Source organism: Littorina saxatilis, linkage group LG11 (genome assembly GCF_037325665.1).
Source record: "Littorina saxatilis isolate snail1 linkage group LG11, US_GU_Lsax_2.0, whole genome shotgun sequence".
Lineage (NCBI taxonomy): Eukaryota > Metazoa > Mollusca > Gastropoda > Littorinimorpha > Littorinidae > Littorina > Littorina saxatilis.
This window is the reverse complement of record NC_090255.1, coordinates 17,589,338-17,606,618: the sequence shown is the minus strand read 5'-3', so window position 1 is coordinate 17,606,618 and position 17,281 is coordinate 17,589,338. Positions and strand designations below refer to the sequence as shown.

At 41.9% G+C, this 17,281-nt stretch overlaps 1 protein-coding gene across 1 annotated transcript in view; it reads left to right on the top strand.

Annotated features, from left to right (window-relative positions):
• Positions 1-868: 868 nt before the first annotated feature.
• LOC138979900 (uncharacterized) overlaps positions 869-17,281 on the top strand; it is a 34,709-nt gene continuing 18,296 nt past the window's right edge. The window contains exons 1-2 of the mRNA XM_070352668.1: positions 869-1,868; positions 7,017-8,110. Of these exons, the coding sequence (XP_070208769.1) occupies positions 896-1,868; positions 7,017-8,110 (2,067 nt within the window). The 5' untranslated portion in view covers positions 869-895. The remainder of the gene's footprint in view (positions 1,869-7,016; positions 8,111-17,281) is intronic.

The following is a 17,281-nucleotide window of genomic DNA, read 5'->3' as shown; positions in this document are numbered from 1 at the left end:
TTATGTAGGGAACAGTTAGAATAGATGTTTATACCTGAACATTTTGTTTTATTTTTTACATTTCAGTCTTGAGAAGAAAATAATAATGTTGTAGTTCTATTAAAAGATGGACAAAGGAACTGTTTTGGTCGTCAATGTGATCACTTTTGTTATTTGATTTGAAAACAGTGAGAAGTTATAATGAATATTTGAAGAAAATAGTTTTTTGACATTTTCCTAAAATTTCACGATTAGGGGGTAGGGGAGAAATATCTCATCTGGTGTCGCAACAAATCCTCTCAGGAATTCCAAATGTGGCTTGAAATTATCCAAAGGCATTGTAGTTTCTAAAAAAATGAAACAGAAAACCCAAAGTTGTTGAAACCTTTTACTCATCAAAGTTGACAAGCTTTGTTCACTGTGAAAATGACGGTTTGAGCCTATCAAGCATCACTACAACATTAAACACTGTAATAGGTATTTTTTTTACAAGATTAATGATCAACTTAACTGTTTTGATTTTAAAAAAAAGTGGTTCTCTGTTCATTCGTTGCAGCTGTGCATTGTTGTGATTTCACAGAAAAATTTAGCGTTCGAGGGGGTACCCTTAAACAAAGGGGCATAAGTAGTAGTGGGAATGAGTTTTTTTGTGGCGAACTTGATAAAACGTGTTCAGTAGACCCCAGTGAATATCTCTAGCCTACTGAAGCTGGATCCTGAGGTTGGTGCACGGTAGGCCTAGCTGGCTTGGAGCCTATATCTCTGTCTCTGTGTCTGTGTCTCTGTCTCTCTGTCTGTCTGTCTGTCTGTCTGTCTGTCTCTCTCTCTCTCTCTCTCTCTCTCTCTCTCTCTCAGCCAGTGTTTCATGGTGTTCTCGCTGTTGATCACGTGCTGCTCCTCTCTTCCCCAGGGAACCATGACGACACTACCGACCTTGACCGCGCTTGCCGTCTTCTCCCTGTGGACGCTGGCCTCCTTCCTCTGTCACAAGTCGGCCAAGCTGGCCATGGCACCCTACGTCACAGACATGACGTCGATCACCGCTGTCGTCATCCCGCTGGGCCTGACGCTGGTCCAGACGCTGTGTTGCTGCTCCACCGTCCAGCTGACGTCATTGAGAGGTCCGCTGTTCTACGTCATGGCGGCGTCCCACTTCCTGGCCACGTGGGCCACCAACACCAGCCTGGCCTTGACCTTCGCGTCCTCAGCCATGGCCATCAAGATGCTGGAGCCCGTGACGTCAGCCTTGCTGCAGCGCCTGGTGCTGAAGACGGCGATGGGGGCGGAGGGCGTGGTGGGCATGGTGGTGGTGGTGGTGGGCGCCATGCTGTACGTGGGCAACCCGCTGTCCAGCAGCCAGATCTCGCGCGCCGTGCTGATGGCGCTGCTGTCCAACGTCACGCTGGGCGTCCGCAACGTGGCCCTGAAGCTCAACCACGGAGACAGCACCGGCAGAAGTCGGCTCCGTTCCCCGCGAGCCCTCGCCGCCTTCGCCGCTGCTACCGCGGGCCTCGTCCTGATCACGCGGATCTTCGTCGTCACTGACGCTGCAGTGGCTTCATCGCACGAGCCGCAGGACTATTTTCTCCTGCTTTCATTGGCTTCCGGGGTCTGTCACGTGACCTACTCCTACGTCTCGACCAATGTGGTGCTTCGTTACATGTCGGTGGTGAGCCACGCCATTTTGAACATCGTGAAGCGCGTGCTGGTTGTTGTGCTGCTGCACGTGGCAGGGCGGCGCTCGGCCTCCATGTGGAACTGGGCGGGGCTAGCGCTGTGCACTGTGGGACTGCTTATGTACAGCAAAGAGAAGATTAGGACGTCACCGGCTGTGGACACTTCCGTGACGTCAACACCTCATGACCTCGAAGGAAGCGTCAGTGAAACAGGTTGGTCTTTGTTCTTGGCTAGGGTATTAATAAGGCCCCCCAAAAAAATAGGCGTGGTTAAGGTAACATAGCCAAAAAAATTAGGGTAGGAAGGTAGGCAATCACTTTTTTTTTGGAAACTTTTTTTTCATTAATAATAATAATAATAAATGAGCATTTATATAGCGCAACATCATAACTTTACAATTATGCTCTTTGCGCTTGACACATTTAAAATTAAAACACAATTATACAAGCATTTACATCTACATTCATAGTCAACAACGCTTAATTAAAAGCATACACCATCACACATACATTACAAAAGATTCTTCCACTAACTAAGTAATAAAAAAAACATGAATAAAATAGGTAGTAAAAAAACAAGGAAATACCAGCTGAATACCCTTAATCAAACAGAACATGTTATCAACAATGCTGAAAACAGTCCCAGATGTTTATATACATTATCACTAAAACAACAAATACACTACATGTAGCCTACTGATGGACTGAGAAAACAAAATCAGGGGTTGTATTTCTTGAAGAGGTGCGTTTTAAGTGCTCGTTTAAATGCTTGGGGTGACTGAGAGTGGCGGATGTGAAAGGGGAGAGAATTCCATTGTGTGGGTGCGCAGAAAGTAAAAGTGCGTTGTCCGTATGTTTTGGTTTTGGTGTGTGGAATGGTAAGGATGCGACAGTCAGAAGAGTACAAATTAAACCTACTTGACAGGGAAATAAGTGTGCGACTCGAGCGCTTTCGCTTTCATTGCGTTTTGTGCACTCGTTTTTTTTTGTTTGTTTTTTTTGACAAATGTAATAAAAAGTTATAGGGTCGGCCCCTAAAAATAGGGTAGGTCGGGTTACCGTAACCACACCTATTTTTTCCAGGCCTAATAATAATTGTCAGTAAGTACTGGTGTCACATGACTAATGTGAACCAGTTGACTGGCTAATGGCGATGCGCTAAAACTGTTAGCGCACTCTTGGAGTGCGCTAACTTTTCCACAGAGCGTATTCTTTTGCCCTTTGCCTAAGCGAGACTGTGCTCTCATCCTCAGAAGCTTACATTTTCACTTACAGATTCAAAATGTTTGCATAGCATTCCTCATAATCTTCTGTATTCAAAAATATTATAAATATGTTATGTTTACTTTTAAACGTGCTCAGAATGAAAGAAAATAGGTTAAGTATTACTATATTCGCATGCTTCGCGGAGACGAGCGTGGCCCGTCTCGCTCTTCGATGAAGGTTAGCCGAGAATATATGAATGTACTCTCTACGATGACTGATGTTTGGTGTTGATCTTTTAGTTTGATAGACCACAGGGTCTGGCTCCATTAGAAGCCTAGAAAATGAGTTCCGTTGTCTCGAAAAGGGTACAATGATTTGACATCAAATTGTCTCATGACATGGTATGTTTATATAGTCAGAAACAAAAATGTTCTCACATTTAGTATTGCACATTCTCTGGAAAATTGCAACATAAGGGGGGGATAATCGCCAAGTGTCAGTCACAAACAGACAGTTGCCGAAATCAATTTTTATTCATTTTAAAATGTTTTTTTTACGGAAACCTTGTTTTTTTAGGGGGGCATGTGTTTAGAGTCACACCTCAAGAAGTTTCTTTCACACACAAAATTTAAATCAACTTTAAGGTGGCAGTACTACCTGAAATATTTACAAAAAATCTATTTTCCATTCCATAATGTGTTATTTTAATACAGAAATGCCTCAATATTGTCAAACATTTTGAATTTGTTGTGGTAATTAGTGCCAATATCGTATTTCTACACAGTTGATGTGTCAATTTTGACATTCTCATTTTGACGCGTAAAAAAAGTTTGCGTTTTCCTGTGATTAATGTTTGTTTGTTTGCTTAACGCCCAGCCGACCACGAAGGGCCATTGAAAATGGGGTCAGTTTTTCGTCAGTGTCTACATTCTGAAAATGTATAGTGCAGTTCGCTGCCATGATGATATGTCCCGCGGAAACAAACACAGCTAAATTCTCATTGCTTGAAAAGCTTTTCACTGTGGACGATTTTCCATGGGGAATAATCGTGGCCTGCTTCGGCAGGGAGATAACTGCCTCTTTGCTAAATTAATTCATTAATAAAATCAGTAGTAGCGTATGCGCAGCTATTAGTGCGTGAACATGGATGAATTCTATTCTTTAGTAGTTAGGTACCAGGTTCTACAAAGTTCACATGGTACCCTTCTCCGTACAACCAGCTTGAACGATAGAGTTCTACGCCGTGTAGTCTATGATGGCTACAGATTGACTAAATGTTTGTATATGTATATCGCTTCACACGACTTGTTTACATGAAGTCAAGTTTTGACTAAATGTTTTATCAGAGACAGGGAATCGAGACGAGGGTGGTGGTGGTGGTGGTGGTGTGTGTGTGTGTGTGTGTGTGTGTGTGTGTGTGTGTGTGTGTGTGTGTGTGTGTGTGTAGACCGATTTAGAGAAAACTGCCAGACTGATCTTCATAAAACTTCACATGAAAATCCCTGGGTATAATATCCACACACCTTTTTTTCGATAAATGTCTTTGATAAATGTCTTATAACCGACTTTTAGTGTTGAGACGGCACTGTCACGACCTCATTGTTTTAATTAATTTGTGTATGAAATTGATCAATTGAAATTTTGGTCAAGCAATATTCGGCGAAGCAATGACTTTGGTATTTCATTTCAGCGTGGAAGCTTACTAATTAATTAATGAGTTTGGACATTAAGGCGGTGGGTGGCACTAAAATTAAACTTGGAGAATACACGGAAGAACCTAGTTTTCTGGGTAGTTATTGAAGTGACTTATAAAAATGAATGAACAAATTGTGAAAATGATTGGCCACAGATTGCTGTTGCTATGGAAACAGCCGCCATATTGGATGTTTAGGAAACAGTTTTACAGTGACATCATACATAAGAAATGCATGATATTTGACACAAAGATACACAAGACTTTTATTTACAATCATATAGAGCGATATTTTGACAAAAGACTACAGTTGAATTTGTAATAATTTTTGTAATAAGAATTAATGAATTTTTAACCGCATATTCATTAATCCTTATTTAAAAAAATTAATATAAATTCAACTGTAGTCTTTTGTCAAACAATCGTTCTATATGGTTGTAGATAAAAGTTTTGTGTATCTTTGTGCCAAATATTTAGCATTTCTGATGTATAATGTTGCTGTAAAACCGTTTCCTAGAAATCCAATATGGCGCTGTTTATACCATTTTCCATAGCGACGGCAATCCATGTCCTTTAGTTTTCGCAATTTTTTCATTTCTTTTTATAAGTCACTTCAATAACTACCCAGAATACTAAGTTACTCCATGTATTTTCCAAATTTTATTTTGGTCATTTTGGTGCCGCTCATTGCCTTAACAGTCTCAAAATTTTGATTAAAAATGGACTGGGTGGCCGAGTGGTAACGCACTTGCGCTCGGAATCGAGAGGTTGCGTGTTCAGGCCTGGGTCAGGCCGCAATTTTCTCCCCCTTTCCTAACCTAGGTGGTGGGTTCAAGTGCTAGTCTTTCGGATGAGACGAAAAACCGAGGTCCCTTCGTGTACACTACATTGGGGTGTGCACGTTAAAGATCCCACGATTGACAAAAGGGTCTTTCCTGGCAAAATTGAAAAGGCATAGCTAAAAATGTCCACCAAATACCCGTGTGACTTGGAATAAAGGCCGTGAAATGTGAATGCTCGCCCTAATAGGCTTGAGGTTTGCTGGCCGATGTGAATGCGTGATATATTGTGTAAAAAAATTCCATCTCACACGGCAGAAATTAATATGTAAATCGCCGTGAGCTCTTGTGAGAAACGGCGATTAATAAATGTCCATTATTATTATTATTATTATTAAAATTAAAATACCAGCTATCGATCCAAAACCGATTTCATCTCATTCTTTATCATTTTCTGATTCAAAAAACATATATAGATATGTTATGTTTAGATTAAAAAAAAGGTCAAAAAGTTCAAAGAATTCAGAAAAGAGCGCTTTCCTACTAAGCGCTGTACGCTAATACGCTATGCTGGCTTGTCATTTCAAGCGAATGCGGGCCGCTACTTTTTGTACGTGAATGTCAGCCCATTTTTGTCTCGGTCGCGGATTATTATTGTTTTTATATATTTTTTTTCGTGGAAGCGCCGGGTCTGGAACAGTTAGGGCACTGGAAGTCAGTTGTGGTCACTGCCGGCGTTAATTTCTTGCAGAAGCAAATTTCTGACAGCGGGTATCCTCAAAGTCGGAAGAGGCTTTATCTTATCTATGTATACCTAGCTAAATCAGTAACATTTTTAAAGAGGGCACAATACTCTTTCCCTTCTATCTGTTTTTGTGCTCATATTTTCCCCCGGCCCAGTTCATTTACATGTTCAAAGAGGGCATAGTATGTTTTCTTACCATATTCTTCGTGTTTTGTGAACGTATTGTGTTTTCCCCCGAGCCGCAGTTATGCGCATCGAGTTGTTTAATTTATTATTATTTCTGTATTTTTCCGCTTTCTGTTTGTCTTCTTTGTCTTCGTTTTTAACAAACATAAGCACGTCCGTGGACGGCATAATAATCTGTCATCATTTCACTGCTTTCAGATACGGCATAATAATCTGTCATCATTTCACTGCTGTCAGACACGACATAATAATCTGTCATCATTTCACTGCTTTCAGACACACGACATACTAATCTGTCATCAATTCACTGCTGTCAGACACGACATAATAATCTGTCATCATTTCACTGCTTTCAGACACACGACATAATAATCTGTCATCATTTCACTGCTTTCAGACACACGACATAATAATCTGTCATCATTTCACTGCTTTCAGACACACGACATAATAATCTGTCATCATTTCACTGCTTACAGACACGACATAATAATCTGTCATCATTTCACTGCTTACAGACACGGCATAATAATGTGTCATCATTTTACTGCTTTCAGACACGACATAATAATCTGTCATCATTTCACTGCTTACAGACACGGCATAATAATGTGTCATCATTTTACTGCTTTCAGACACGACATAATAATCTGTCATCATTTCACTGCTTACAGACACGGCATAATAATGTGTCATCATTTTACTGCTTTCAGACACGGCATAATAATCTGTCACCATTTTACTGCTTTCAGACACGGCCACCACTCCGGGCCGTCCTAAGGTCTACAGGGAGCGGGAAAGTCTTCTCGGCCGCCTACTCGTTCTCCTCGTCTTCGTCTTCGTCGTCTGTTTGACGCCAGAACAGCCGCTGGTGATGACACAGATGTCTAGATTCCAACTGATCCAGAAACCAAAAGAACTGCAAGAAGCGCCTCTTTTACGAAACAACCCGCAGGGATTCAAATCGACGCTTGGAAGAACAGAGTTCGTTTCACCAGTCTTGTGGTCTGATCCCAAGTTCCCGAACAAGTCCGAGACAAACTACGCGCAAAATCTCCGTTTCGGGCACGTGAACTGGACGGATGGGAAACCCCTGATTGCCGGACGCATAGTGTATCAGCCGGACCGCAAGACGGCCGAGGAGGTGGAGGAGTTTTTGTCCAGGGACAATTTACAGACCACGCCTTTCGACACGGACGGTTTGTCGCCTTACCTGACGACCACTCAGGAGGTGATAACCGAAACCAAGCGTCTCCACGACAAACTGTTCTCCGAGCTATTCCGAGGCAAGAAGTACGCAGTGGTCTTTGATCTGGCTTCGCACGAAAACAAAGGAGACGCCGCCATTACCATAGGGGAGCTGATTTTGCTGGAAAACATGGGTATCGAGATTCTCTTTTTCGTCAACTCCGAGGCCTGCAATGATAAGAACTTCCAGCACGCACTGAAACTGGCTCAGCAGCACAGCATGGACGAGGTGGTGGTGCTGATGCACGGGGGAGGCAACATCTTCGGCTACTCTCTCATCGACTGGTGCCGAGACAAAGCGCTGAAGCTGTTCCCAGGCTACAAGACCGTGCTTTTCTCGCAGAGCATCTACATGAACGCAAACCAGAATCATTTCAACTTTGCCTGGAAGAACTACTGCTGTAACCCGAACCTGACACTCCTGATGCGAGACCGTCTGTCTCTGCATATCGCGCGGCGACTCTTTGCCAACGGTACCCACATCGTGCTCACTCCCGACATGGCCATTCAGTTAGGTCACCTGACCCGCTTCGCCCCGCCCTACTATGACGTCATCTGGCAACGCCGAGGAGACAGAGAGAACCCACTGCTTGGGAAGGTTGTAGTTGTACTGTGTGTGTGTGTGTGTGTGTGTGTGTGTGTGTGTGTGGGTTATGTGTGTGTTTGTGGGGGTGGTGTGTGTGTTTGTGGGTGTGTGTGTGTGGGGGGGGGGGCTTTGCGTTTTCTATTTACATCGTTGTTGTCCTGAAATATGTGAAAACCGTTCATTTCAGTACTGAACTGACGCTGTCGTCTGCTACATTTACGCAGGACAGTCAATCGAATCAGTCGACTTCAAAATGCTGCATGGTCTAGCTCGAAATCTGTCAGAAAAACACTTCTGCTTTAAACCGCAGGGAATTTGAGGGTCAAGCACCATTTGGTAATGTTGAGACCATAAGCTACATGTCATCAACACGGAGCCGGGATAAGAAGAATCTTCTCAAATCGAAGGAAGGTGCACAGCCTCACTGTGGCATAGGCGCATGAATACGCTGCCTGGGTAACCCAAGAGTGCGCTAACAGTTTTCAGCTCATTGCCAGTAGCAAATGGGCGGTTCTGGTTAAGTTATGGCCCCCTTTTTCTTTCGGCTAGTAACTGGCGCCACCTCGCGGCAAGATCACACGAGAAAGGAAAGAAAACTTGCATTGGTCCCAATTAGCATATCGGTTTGGTAACAGTTCGTGTGTAAGTCGTGCATTTTATACGGTAAACAGACAATGGTCGGTTCTGGTGAGGTTATGCCCCTTCTTTCTTTCGGCTGGTAACTGGCGCCACCTCGCGGCAAGATCACAGGAGTTGTGTCGCGTTATCACCCCAGAAGCGCTCATTAACTGTTTCACATCAGTCATGGTGTCAACCAGTACTTACATTTAGTCAAGTTTTGACTAAATGTTTTAACGTAGAGGGGGGAATCGAGACGAGGGTCGTGGTGTATGTGCGTGCGTGTGTGTGTGTGTGTGTGTGTGTGTGTGTGTGTGTGTGTGTGTGTGTGTGTGTGTGTCTGTCTGTCTGTGTGTGTGTGTAGAGCGATTCAGACTAAACTACTGGGCCGATCTTTATGAAATTTGACATGAGAGTTCCTGGGTATGATATCCCCGGACATTTTTTCATTTTTTCGATAAATACCTTTGATGACGTCATATCCGGCTTTTTGTAAAAAATGAGGCGGCACTGTCACACCCTCATTTTTCAATTAAATTGATTGAAATTTTGGCAACGCAATCTTCGACGAAGGCCGGGGTTTGGTATTGCATTTCAGCTTGGTGGCTTAAACACTAATGAGTGAGTTTGGTCAATAAAAATCGGAAACTTCTAATTAAAATTATTTTTTTATTAAACGATCCAAAAACAATTTTATCTTATTTTTCGTTATTTTCTGATTCCAAAAACATATACATATGTTATATTTGGATTAAAAACAAGCTCTGAAAATTAAAATATAAAAATTATGATCAAAATTAAATTTCCGAAATCGTTTTAAAAACTATTTCATCTTATTCCTTGTCGGTTCCTGATTCCAAAAACATATAGATATGATATGTTTGGAGTAAAAACACGCTCAGAAAGTTAAAACGAAGAGAGGTACAGTAAAGCACAGCGCAATCGCTAGTACCGCGCCAAACAGGCTCGTCACTTTCACTGCCTTTTGCACTAGCGGCGGACGACGTTCAGTTTCATTCTGTGAGTTCCACAGCTTGACTAAATGTAGTAATTTCGCCTTACGCGACTTGTTTTTCTGACATTTCTCGTCTTTTCAATTTTCTAAGAAATATAAGTAGCTTCAAATATAGTTTCTCTTAATTACGGTATGGTTGTGTGAGTTTGTGACCGATTTATAAGAAGAAATCAAGCCAGAAAAAACAAAAATCCGCCTGCCCCGCCGCTTTTAATGGCAACACTGCGAAATTCGCTAGCGGCATCGCGTGTTTGTCGCCGTCGTGCCGCCGCTGCCGCGTCGCTATATGGAAACATAGCTTAAGGGTGTAAGCAATCCGATCTTTATCAAGGGCATCACACAAAGTTAGATGCGGACGAACAACAAAAGCTCATCAGTCGTCAAGGAGCGGCCCCGGCTCGGATGACATTTTGTCTGTCAAATGATACTCTGCCACACCCTCATTCCCGCCACTCCCTCCCCCTGCCGGTACACACACACACACACAAACACACACACGCACACAAACACTAACACACACACACACACACAAGCAAACACAGACACACACAAACGTACACACAGAAAGACAAACATACGCTCAATTATGCACGCACGCACACACACACACACATAGTCTAACTGTTGTGATAAGGTAGACTTCATACACATGAATGTTGATATACCGCTTGGTTACTAATACAAGAAAACGTATCTCAAAAGGTGTTGGGGATAGCATTTTTTTGACAGAAACTTTCCCCTCGCTCGCGCTTAAACATGGTATAGCAAGGTAGCCCCGACGGTATGTCTTTTGTGTTGACTGAGGGGCGTGAAACATGAAGCCCTATTAAAAATCGGGTCGTTACATCTCGAATTTCATTATCATCTCGGGATTCTGCTTTACGACGTTCTTCTTTATACATGTAGTCAAGGTTTGACTGAATGTTTTTACATAGACTGAGAATCGAGACGAGGGTGGTGGTGTACGTATGTTTGTGTGTATGTATGCGTGTGTGTGTGTGTGCGTGTAGAGCGCGATTCCCAGAAAACTACTGGACCTTGAAACCTTACATGAGAGTTCCCGTAGATAGTATCCCAAGATGATTTTTTTTCATTCTTCGATAAATGTCTTTGATGACGTCATATCCGGCTTTTTGTGAAAGTTGAGGCGGTACTGTCAAACGCTCATTTTTTGCTCAATGTGATTGGACATTTGGTTAAGCAATCTTCGACGAAACCCGGACTGTAGGCTGGCATTTGAGCTTGGAAGCTAAACAATTAATTCACGAGTTTGGTCTTTAGAAATCTGAAAAATCGAAATAAAATTAAACTTTTGGTAATCGAGCTTAAAGGTGGTCGTCTACATTTTTGCTCTTTTTCAATAAACTTATGGTTAGATTTCGATAAAAAGTTAAGTCAGATGATGAATGAACCATGGGGGAAAAAGTTATAGAAAAAAACAGATATGTAAAAAAAGGTTTTATTTTTGGGTAGTGTCTCAGATACTTCCAATATTTTGTTTTCTGTTTGCTGAGAACATGTGCTTTGTCTAAAAATACTGACCAATCAAATTCATGCCACAATGCTTATAGCCACGCCCAAACAAGAGCAGCAACAGTTTGACACTGGAGCGCTGTCCACGCTTTTTTTTAAACGCACGAAATGCACGGGATTTGAGAGGAGTTTTGCGCTTGGCATTTTCCAAATAAGGATATCCTACTATGAGTACTACGCTGGAGTACTACAATGAATTTTTAAACGGCAACACTGGCTTCGTCTTTCCTGATAGAAAGGGGGTGTATTGTTAATATTTGTAGAGAATAGACTGCATTTTAATGGTCAAATGGCGATTTCGGTATAAAAAAAGTAGACAAGGACCTTTAAACATTGATTTCATCTTTTATTTTTTAATCATATCCTGATTCGAAAACGTAAAGATATGTTATGTTTGGATTAAAAACAAGCACAGAAAGTTAAAAAGAATACAGAAAAACGCGCTTTTCTATTTAGCGCTGTACGCTACTGCGCTCTACTGGCTTGACACTTCTCGGTATCCGCGAAGCATTGTCTTCATGAAATGTTGTGTGTTTCGTATTAATCTGTGAGTTTGACAGATTGACAAAATGTATTAATTTTGCTACAAGGAACTTGTTCTTCTTCTTGTAATGATGATGATGATAATAATAATAATTGTCAGTAAGTACTGGTGTCACATGACTGATGTGAACCAGTTGATTGGCTAATGCCGATGCGCTAAAACTGTTAGCGCACTTTTGGAGTGCGCTAACTTTTCCACAGAGCTTATTCTTCCGCCTTTGCCTAAGCGAAACTGTACTCTCATCCTCAGAATTAATTAATGGCATGTAGCTTATATTCTCCACAATACCAAAATACCATAAATTTCCTGCTTCTCAATTAAAGCAGAAGTGGTTTTTTCTGACAGATTGCATGTGCCTGTGCCACAGTTGCCACTGATCTAAAAATAGAACCCGCTGTGTCTAATTTTTCAGTTTCGACTTGCGAAGATTCTTCTCATAATTATGCCGTAGCTTATTATCCACATTACCAAATGACGAGTTAGTATACAATTCCCAGCAGCTAACAGGAAACACAAGTGTTATTCCGATAACGTACCAGCTAGATCAGCATTTGGAATATATACGTAGCAGACCACACTGAAATACGACTGCATCAGTTCAGTAAATACCGGCACGGTTGGCCTAGTGGTAAGGCGTCCGCCCCGTGATCGGGAGGTCGTGGGTTCGAACCCCGGCCGGGTCGTACCTAAGACTTTAAAATTGGCAATCTAGTGGCTGCTCTGCCTGGCGTCTGGCATTATGGGGTTAGTGCTAGGACTGGTTGGTCCGGTGTCAGAATAATGTGACTGGGTGAGACATGAAGCCTGCCCAACAAACACACAACGTGAATACGACGTTGCGAAAATGTGAATTTTTCGTGTCATTAGCAACGTTGCGAACTTTACGTGAAATTTACGTTGAGCCAACCAAAAAACGCAACGTAAAACCAACGTTGTGTCATTGTGAGATTTTGGTGTTCTTTCGACGTTGTAATACAACGTAAATTTTACGTGAATTTCATGTTGCATTTTGGTGTCTTACAAATGTTGCGAAGATTACGTGAAATTTACGTGGATCTAACCAAAAAACACAACGTGAAAGCAACGTTGCGTTACAGTTGTGTTTTTTTGTTTTTTACACGTTGGTACATAACGTAAATTTCACGTGGATTCCACCTTAAAAAGCAACGTAAAATCGACGTTGTAATATTGTGACTTTCTGGTGTTCGAACAACGTTGGTATACTCACGTGATTTTCACGTGAAATTCACGTGATTTAAAAACAAAAGTTAGTTTGATACAACAAACGTTCCTACAACGTAGTTTCAACGTAAACACACAACGTTGGGGTTTGATTGATCGCCAACGTGCCCTCAACGTGAAATCCACAACGTAAATCCTACGTCAGTCATTACCAATTTTTCACCTGCACGGTTTCGTATCGTTTATCAAAGAAATGTATATATATATAAAGCCTTTGAAAATTACGTAAGGTGAACAGATTTTCAAATACAGGAGATAGATATGTGCGAAACTATCACCGAATAACAAATGACTCAGTCAGACGTTATGAAATTAAGCGCCGATGTACCGCGCAATGTATTTGATTGCTTAATTTTGCGTTCCAAATGCGTCCAGTTACATTTTCTGGCATCATTAATGCATCAACGAGAATTGAAAAATAATGCTAAAAATATAATTGTGTACGTTTAAAGTTGATCTACTGTGCTCATCAAACCTCTTGTTGTATTTTGTAAATTGGCGAGAGGGGGGCAGAATACATGAACCTAATCTCTGTGATTGTCTATACGTGCGTGTGTGTGTGTGTGTGTGTGTGATTACACGTACGTGTTAGTGTGTGTGTGCGTGTGTGTGTACACGTGTTATAGTGTGTGTGTGTGTGTACGTGTGTGTGTGTGTGTGTGTGTGACATCAGTTTGTGTATGTGTGTGTGTGTCACATCAGTTTGTGTATGTGTGTTTGTGGGTGGCTGTGTGTGTATGTGTGTGTGTGTGTGTGTGTGTGTGTGTGTGTGCGTGCGTGCGTGCGTGCGTGTGTGTGTGTGTGTGTGTGAGTGTGTTTGTGTCCCTCGGCGCGTGACAATATATCTGCCAATAAGTTGAACTAAAACAGGGTTCAAGTGGGAATTACACCTGAAAAAGCAGGAAGGGAGCAGAATACATGTTATGAACTCCGTTATTTATTGTTTGAAATGTTATAACCTGGGAGAAGTCACCCTCGCACCCCGTCCTTAGTTTCTCTTGACCTACCTTTGAAGTATTCTTGAGGACATGACTAGACTACCCGATTGCGCCCATTGCACGGCATAAGAGAGCGCCGTTCCACCCGGCCGATTCCGCTATAGGCGTCACGCGTCCAAGGGAGGTAATTTTCGAGCCAGCTGCGCGCATTGACTCAGCCAAGAACGCAAACTTTCTTCGATTAAAGGCATTGTAGCATGTCTAAAATCATGGGACTTGTGTTATCAAGCTTTTAAAATCACCAAGTAACTTTTAAGAATAGTTTCAGTTACATGCGAACTCATTCTGCTGAACGGATTTTGAGAGCCAGTACCCATGCAACAGCCTTTAAATGCACCTCTTTCCTTTTTTCATGTTCTTTTATGGTTTGCCGATTTTGTTAACATTTTTGCATTCATGATGAAGATTTTATGGTAACTGTACAGAAATGTACGTCCTCTAGTTTCTAACCTTCCAAAAATTGGCGCTGGGGGTCGGGGGAGAGAGAGAGAGAGAGAGAAAGAGAGAGAGAGAGACAGACAGACAGACAGACAGACAGAGAGACAGACAGAGACAGAGAGAGAGAGAGAGAGAGAGAGAGACAGAGACAGAGAGGGAGACAGAGGGGAGAGAGGGAGACAGAGAGAGTCAGAGAGAGACAGAGAGAGACAACGTCGAAACTTTGTCAATCATTTCGGTTTTTTCACCTGCATTTTTAGTTTCGTAATATTCAATTCAATTAATGTTCGGTCAAACATATAGAGGTTCACTAATTGTGTAAGACGAAAAGAGTATAACATAAATGCATATTGTTTCAAGGAATTTGCTGAGTTAAATGGATTTGCGAGTGCGAAACTTTCCCTCCCAAAAAAAGACGCGTTACTAACCGACAGTGTTCTCCGGTGATGGCCACGGTCGACTTTGTGTATCCCAAATTTGGTTTTCAACTTTGATGAACACTTTCAGGACTAAAATATTCATCGTAATCAACTCGAAGGTAAGTTGTTTTCAGTTGTTCCACATGAGACGTTATCACTTATTGTACTCCATGTACACATGTACAGATTACTTGATTGTCGAGACCATGATTGGAATGGAAACGGACCGGCCAAAGATGGCGGGTCTTTCCAAAAGTCACAATGTCAGCCCTAACTCAGTTCAAGGGATACACATTCTTTTAGACTCAACTTTTGAGTCAGTATAGCGAAACAATGGGTCACAAGCAGTGGAACACAAAGGAAAAACACGTTTCACATCTCGCAACCTTTAGAAAGCTGTTTAATCAGACTAGCTCAGTGCATGAGACTGAAAGCGGGGGCGGCCATTGTTATCTCAAGTACTTAATTGGGCATTTTACGATCTTGAGGGAGGACGATGTATCCAGACAAGCTGCTTCAAGTTCAAGTGAATCTGCCCAGCGGACAGTGGTATGAGAAGAATTCAGAACTTGACACATTGGCTCATTACATACTTGACTGTCTTTTGTCGACCTGTTCTGTTACTCACTCAAGTAGGCAGCCGAGATACCCTGCCGGTGTCACGATTTCATCTTTCGTCTGTGTACATATTTCCCCCTCGACATATACTCAAGACTGAAATGTTGTTTCCTGGTAAAATTAAGAAGTGAAATTATTTAAGGACGAAAAGCATGTTAGTTTCTTGCATGTGAAGAAAATTGGTGGTAAAATTTAATAGATTTCAACCCCAAAATCGAATTCTTCGAAAACGTGTACTGAGTGGTTAATTACGTCCCTTGAGTAAGAAGGAAACATTTTAGGATGAATCAAATTTCTAAGTTAATTAAAACAAATTGGTTGGACAAATTTGGCCCCATGAATGTAAGGTACACAAGGTCGCTCATCAGTACTATCGAAGGGTGTTTTTTTGTTCAGTGTAGAGTTTATACTAGATCAACGAGGCCGAGAAGCGAAATATCAACACTACGAAAGATGAAAACGTCACACCGGGGGAGAGAGCGAGACAAAGAGGAGCTATCGGGTGGAGAATGGGGAGGTGATTCGGGGAGGGGGGTGGATTAAAGATGAACGTATCAAATTGTTATTTGTAAGGAGGAGAGAGTGAGACAAAGAGGAGCTATTGGGTGGAGAATGGGGGAGGGGATTCGGGAGGGGGGATTATAATGTGTGTGTGTGTGTGTGTGTGTGTGTGTGGGCAGCAGGTTGGGACGGCATTTTATCAACGAACGTACGAAATAACAAAACAAAATAAAGAAAGAACAAACAAACAAAAAATAAAACCTGACACATGCAGGTTTGTGTAGTCATTCGTTGGACTGATTTTAACCTGTCTTGGACGACTACCCATAGTCTTTTCACATTCACTGATTCAATCAATCAATCAATATGAGGCTTATATCGCGCGTATTCCGTGGGTACAGTTCTAAGAGCAGGGATTTATTTATTTATTTTTGTATTTTTACTTTGTGCAATTTATATCGCGCACATATTCAAGGCGCAGGGATTTTTATCTATGCCGTGTGAGATGGAATTTGTTTACAAAATACATCACGCATTCACATCGGCCAGCAGATCGCAGCCATTTCGGCGCATATCCTACTTTTCACGGCCTATTATTCCAAGTCACACGGGTATTTTGGTGGACATTTTTATCTATGCCAATACAATTTTGCCAGGAAAGACCCTTTTGTCAATCGTGGGATCTTTAACGTGCACACCCCATTCAAGTAATGACACACTCGGACTGTGTGTGTGTGTGTGCTACCTGAGGGATTTTGATGAACATTGGTTTACATATTCTTGAGAGCATTTGCTTGTGTGGCTGTTCTCCGATATTTGATAGCGTTATTTGATGTCATATTGTCCCGTTTGTAAAAGTTGAGCCCGCACTGTCAGAGAGAAGAACACATGAATATAATATGTAGAAATCGCAAACCCGGCCAGAAGGCAGACACGGACAAAATGTATGTTTACAAAAATTGTGAATAATATCTAGCCGAGATGAATCGCAACCTTTGTACCTCTCCCTTTATTTAAGATTTTTTCCCATTCTTCTTCGTGTTAGTTGGACGGTATTCTTTCTTTTTCTTTTTTCTTCCAGCCACAACACAGATAGCGTAATAGCGGCTGTTTTATTCATTCTTCTGTCTCGTTCCCTCATATTCGCATGTGATATTATGCCACTCCTTATGAGAGTACACCCCCAAACTTTGTTGCTAGACCTTTGTTGAGGAGAGAAGAGGCGAGGAAAACTGGTATGAAGTACAAGTCAAAAAT